Source organism: Mytilus californianus, unplaced genomic scaffold (genome assembly GCF_021869535.1).
Source record: "Mytilus californianus isolate M0D057914Y unplaced genomic scaffold, xbMytCali1.0.p SCAF_2, whole genome shotgun sequence".
In the NCBI taxonomy this organism is placed as follows: domain Eukaryota; kingdom Metazoa; phylum Mollusca; class Bivalvia; order Mytilida; family Mytilidae; genus Mytilus; species Mytilus californianus.
In genome coordinates, this window is record NW_026262668.1 from 64331113 (window position 1) to 64337112 (window position 6000).

The 6000-nt window shown below is 33.4% G+C and overlaps 1 protein-coding gene across 2 annotated transcripts in view; it reads left to right on the forward strand.

The window, feature by feature from the left end:
* The window catches only part of LOC127730233 (folylpolyglutamate synthase, mitochondrial-like), a 31610-nt gene extending 25924 nt beyond the window's left edge, over positions 1-5686 (forward strand). For both annotated transcript variants that reach the window (XM_052238525.1, XM_052238526.1), the window contains 3 exons: positions 807-882; positions 1710-1773; positions 4664-5686. In XM_052238525.1, the coding sequence (XP_052094485.1) occupies positions 807-882; positions 1710-1773; positions 4664-5250 (727 nt within the window). In that variant the 3' untranslated portion in view covers positions 5251-5686. The remainder of the gene's footprint in view (positions 1-806; positions 883-1709; positions 1774-4663) is intronic.
* The last annotated feature ends 314 nt before the right edge of the window (positions 5687-6000 follow it).

Below are 6000 nucleotides of genomic sequence, written 5' to 3' on the forward strand. Positions count from 1 at the left end.
ATTCCAAGTGACATTGCATAGTTTGAAATGATAAGTTTGAAGAAGATACATCTTTGTGATTTTGACCAGTCTAATTTTGTTTTCAGTTCTTGTGGTGGCAGGCAAGGCATAATTCTGTGTTAGCAATATTATCTATATAAAAAAATACAACACAGATACACTCAAAGCTGTACTTTAACCTATCTACATTAATTAAACATATGAACTTATTATACCTCAGTTATCATTTTCTGTATAAAATAAGTATACAATATTTTGACTATTTTTCAAATTGCAAACGTTTAACTATTTGACCGGTCAATAGTTTCCAACTATTGGACCTTGGTGAAACTATTTGACTGCAAGCGTCATCATATTTCGCGGAATTTCAAATGCAGCTACCGGATTGGAGGATGTCGAGAATACCGCGGGAATTGCGACGTTGCGTTTTACCTATTGTATCTAGGGTTGACGTCAATGCTGGACGTAGACTTAGCGTTCAGAATATATATGAAGTAAACGTTAAACAGTATGGTTGTGTTTCTGCTTTTTATATTACGATAGTTGATTTAGCCCCGACATTTCTTGTCTGTTGTCTCTTTCGGTATAATAAAACACTTACTGACTGGATATTTGTGGAATAGTAAGTTTATTGTCCCCTTGGATATAACTATTGCCTTCGGCTACAACTCAGGGCAATAGTTGCACCTCGGGGGACAATAAACTTACTATTCCACTCATACCCAGTCAATAAGTATAAAATATTGTGCATGGTTCCACAGAACTAAAGTTAAAGATTTACATGTAACTTTTTATTCTATTTGCAGTGGTAAAGTGATCAAAATTTTGCTGTTTAACACAACAGGAGATAGAGATGTAACACAACTGCTCAGACCACTCATGGTAAAGTATAGTTATCATCAGTATTTCAACTGCAGTCAGTTCAATAACATTATAGATGGAACTCTTCGCTAGAAATTCTTGAACCCGATTTCATTGCATTTCAAACAATTCACAGGAAAAAAGTTCCATTTCAAGCAGATCACAGCATCTTTGTTTATGACACTTTTTTTACAGAGTTGTATTATATCACTGTTGAGAGGCTACTTTTTTTAATTAATTTACATGTTGCTATTCCATGGCCTTTAATAGCTTACTGTACATGCTGTGCGATATATTTTTTGGTAGTTGTTGAAAGCCATACAGATACATGTACATGTTCACATCCTTGTCCTTGGGTCTTTTGTGGACAGTTGACTCTTGGCAAACAAACCATGTCTCCTTATTTTTATATTTAAATTCCCTTTCTGAATAAACTTACTTCCATTAAAGTAACATATTTCCACGAATTGAAGTCTTTATTTCACATGTTGTTGCTTGTTGACATGTTACCAGGCTTATTTTAGTTTATAGCTTATTGTCTATCCTAAAACAAATGTGCTAGTGAGATACTTGTATGGGGAGTATGTCACAAATAATCCCACAGTAATTGGGTGGATGTGTGGACTGGTGGGTGCTATAGTCTTCAACTGAGATTTGGTATAATTTTTTTTTCTAGAAAGTTATTTTATGCATGTGCATCACTCTTTGCATACACAATGGAAGAATTTTTACTGATTTTTAAGACGGTGAAAATGAGTCAATTTTCAGCAACAGTTTATATATTTTTTATCATTCATGTATATCAATTTATATTTGTTGCAAACTTGTATATAATTTTGTATTTTCAGTCATGTGGGTTTGATGGAGCAGTATTCTGTCCAAACATATCATACACAACATCATCATCTGCAGGTAGTGTATATAAATAATGACCATATAACTTTCAATCCTGTAATGTAGACTACCATTATATTCTAAGTAAAAAAAAAAAAGAAAGCACACAAAAAAACTAACCATGCACATAAAAACTAGACCGGATGTATTATGGTATATCAATATCCGCCTGATTTTAAGAATGCTAGACATAAGAATACTAACCTGGATACAACATAATCTATTTGTATTGAGCCTTACAAATTAGGTGGAGAGCCAGGTACTTCATTTCTTATAGCAGATGTCTTATTATTTAAAGTTTTGATTTGACATATATATATATGTCTGTTGTCCTTGACCTCAATTTCATGGTTCAGCATCTGCTTGAAGAAACTATCGTTTTTTATAGTTTGATGTTTTTCTCACTTATAATAAGGGCTATTCCAGAAAGAAATGTATGGGAGGGTTGGAAGGCACTTTATATTAATAACACATTGGTGATGGATATAAGAGCAACTTTTCACATTATAATGCACTATGGTTCTCAATTACAATTGTCTGGGTGGCGGGTGATGAAACAAACTGCCTCCCTCCCCTCCCCTACATTTTTTTCTGGAATAGCCCTAAGTAATTGGACATCTATATTTAGTATATACAATCATTGCAAGATAAATACATGTCTGTCAGACAGGACGCATCTGACCTTGACCTCTTGTATCAGTGATAAATGTTTTATTATTTTGTGGTAAGGTCTGTTTCTCATTTTCTGTTAGCAATAGGTCATATATATTTTGTGTATGGGATAATTGTTTGGTGTACATGTATGTCTGGCAGGTTTTTCTTACCTTGACTTCATTTTTATGCTTCATTGATCAAGTGAACTTTTTCGTGGTTAGGTCTGTTTTTCAAATACAATCAGCAATAGGTCTAACTATTTTGTTGCATCTAATGATTATGAAAGGTACATGTATACATGTCTGTCTGGCATCCTTCATCAGACATTGACCTAATTTTCATTGATTATTGATAATGTTAAGTTGATGTAGTAACTCGATCCAAAAGACTTACAACATAAAACTCAATCATGATCAGTATTAACAGCAGGCTAGAGGTGTGCACTCTTGTTTATAATACACATTGTTCTGTTCTTCTAGCTACTAATAAAAAATAAACAATGTAAAACAGATAAACAGTCTACATAATGTTAATCACAACTAAATTGAAGATAAAGTAACTTTACACAATGTTAATCACAACTAAATTGAAGATTAAGTAACTTTACCATGAGAAATAATGCAATGTACTTATACTATTACTGACTTATGTTTAAGTAACATACACTTACATTATTATATTGGTTTAAGTAAGGTATTACATTGTAATTAATACTTTAAACATACAGGTAAAGGTGCACAAGGTAAGAAATGATAAGAAAAATATCACATGCATGGATTATAGGCATTTCATTATATCTAAATTGAAAAATCTAAAGGTAATTGGTCTGCTTTCCTCATAAACTTTTATATCTGAATGTAAATGATTTTTTTATAAAGGAAAAAAAAATGCCAATGAATATCTTAAATGATATACATTTGTATGATGAAATGCTTACACTTGCTAGTCAGATATTCCATATCCCTCTGTAAAGTTGATTCCTACCCTTCGTGCTGTTATGATCACATATTTGCATATAGAATTGCTAGCAAAGTACTATTGCTTAAGAAGTAATGTGAATCGGGATGTTACAGATAAATGTACCTACTTTAATGTGTATGGTCTCATGGTTTTGTAATTAAAAATAAATTGTTTCACAAGTTTTATTATCTATACTACTAAAGGAAGAGACCGATTTCATTGAGCCGCAACTCCTCTGAAACCATACAAATCGGAAATATTTGTGATATGACGTATAAATGTAATGCTAGTAGTCCTTTGTTAATTTATGTATCATTGTCATTTAGCTTAGTTTCTTTTGTTACCTATTCTGACAACGGACTCAGACTTATTTTAAACTGAGTTTTACTGTGCTTTTTGCTGTGTGTTTGTTTATTCTACATTGGCTTGAGTGATAGGGGGAGATTTGAGATCTCACAAAAACATGTTTAACCCCGCCGCATTTTTGCGCCTGTCCCAAGTCAGGAGCCTCTGGCCTTTGTTAGTCTTGTATGTTTTTTTAATTTTAATTCATTTATATATTTTGGAGTTTAGTATGACGTCCATTTTCACTGAACTAGTACACATTTTTATTTAGGGGCCAGCTGAAGCCTGCCTCCGGGTGTGTGATTTTCTAGCTGTGTTGAAGACCCATTGTGGCCTTATGCTGTTTTCTGCTCTTTGGTCGGGTTGTTGTCTCTTTGACATATTCCCCATTTCCATTTTCAATATATTTTGTACTTCCTAAATTTGTCTTTGAAACAATCTTTTTTCCACAGAAAACTCCAATTTTTGAGAAAATATCCAAATTCGGAGACTGTTATCAAATCTGTGTCATATACGCTTTCGCGCATGCTTAGTCCGATGTACTGCCTGCGAAATCCAAGTGAAAGTAAAAAGAAAGGATAGAAATAGGACAGTTCGGCCTATAAGGATCCTGTATTGTATTGTAAGTGCATCATTTTGCTAAATTAAACGACATCCACCCATTTTACTGTCCAAAAATGAAATGGGCGTTGAACGTGTCGAAGTGATCCTCCCCCCTTTTTATGTGTAAACACAGGCACCCGATGTCCGGACCCCTTCTACTTTTTATTTGTAAACACAAGCACCCGACATTTCAACACTTGCCTAATTGTACCACGATTTCGCGGGCATCTTCTAGTGATAATAATTTAAGAAAGTCCAGTTAAAAACAGAGCAACAAAAAAATTCTTTCCACTTTAAGACATGCTGCCAATGTTTTATCAATGATGAAATGTTTTCTTTCTTTTAGACATAACTAATATGACTGTCTCTAATGAAACACAACTACAGAAATGTCAGCATAATATGGAAACATGGAAAATGCTCTCTCTTTCCAAACGAAAATATGGAGAGATTGAAGAAGTTACAGAAGTTGACAGTCAGCCTGGTAGCTATTCATCTCCTTTGAAAAATGGAGTGCATACAAACACTGAGAACAACTGCTTGAATGGTACCAGTTCTTTGAAAAAGTCAAGATTGACAGAAAATTGTAACAATAGTAACTTATCATCAGGTCTTGTAGACAATAGTCAGTCACATGATAATATAGACCAATCAAAACAGAATAGTTACACTGCCTCAACTTCAAGTTGTACAGATTCTCTGGGTTTAGGCACACCGAAACAACTCGGTACTAACTGTAATAACTTTTTTGTAAACTTCTCATGTATTTATGATGCCCTTCTTTGGGCGTCGCATGGGAGGGACCAGAATTTGAAGGATCCTTGTAACCTTCCTGCTCAGATACAGGAGGCAGATCATGTACAGGTTTTAGTTACAGGGAGTATACATCTGGTCGGAGGGGTACTTGGAATTGTTAGTGATGATTACAATTAAACGTTAGTGATATGTTTAACTTGAATATTTTTTATGACGGCTTATTGATTCAAATGGGGAAATTTATTTTTTTATCCACTCACACAATTTGAGGAAAGAATAAAGTATTTCCTTGGTTTCTTCAGTTTTTTATCTGTTTTCGTTAAGTTTTGCATTGAGGTCCTGGTCATCTAAGTTACTTTAAAGTCATAGATGAAAGATGTTATGTACTTATGTTCATCATTGATAGCATTAACAGCAGCACCCCATGCAAAATTAAATCACATCTGTTTACACATGAATGATTTTTTTAAGTTGTCTTAAATTCACATTACTTAAGTATCCAGTATCTCTGAAAAAGTACAGGGGAGAGATTAATATATGTGTATCATGGTTCGAATCCTATATCATTTAAAAAAAAAAAAATTTAGACCTGCAATATAATAGTCAAGCGCTACTTTTGAAATTTTATTTTATTTTCCAATTACTACTGGGTATAGCCAATCCATCTGATCAATATTATTTCAAGATATGCAAAATAGTAATCAATACACTAATGTCAAATTCAGGAACTTGAGTAGATCTGACGTAAAGTTTGCACTGGTTGACTTAAAGGTGTATGCAAAACATTTATTTTGGTCTTTTGTCAGATGGTCAGATGTTTTTATTGTGAGTAAACACATGTTTTATTTTCTGATGGACTAACTAGAAATTGATTTATTGATTTGTAACCAAGCAAAGGGAAGAAAATTGGTAATTTTGGTTAATGAT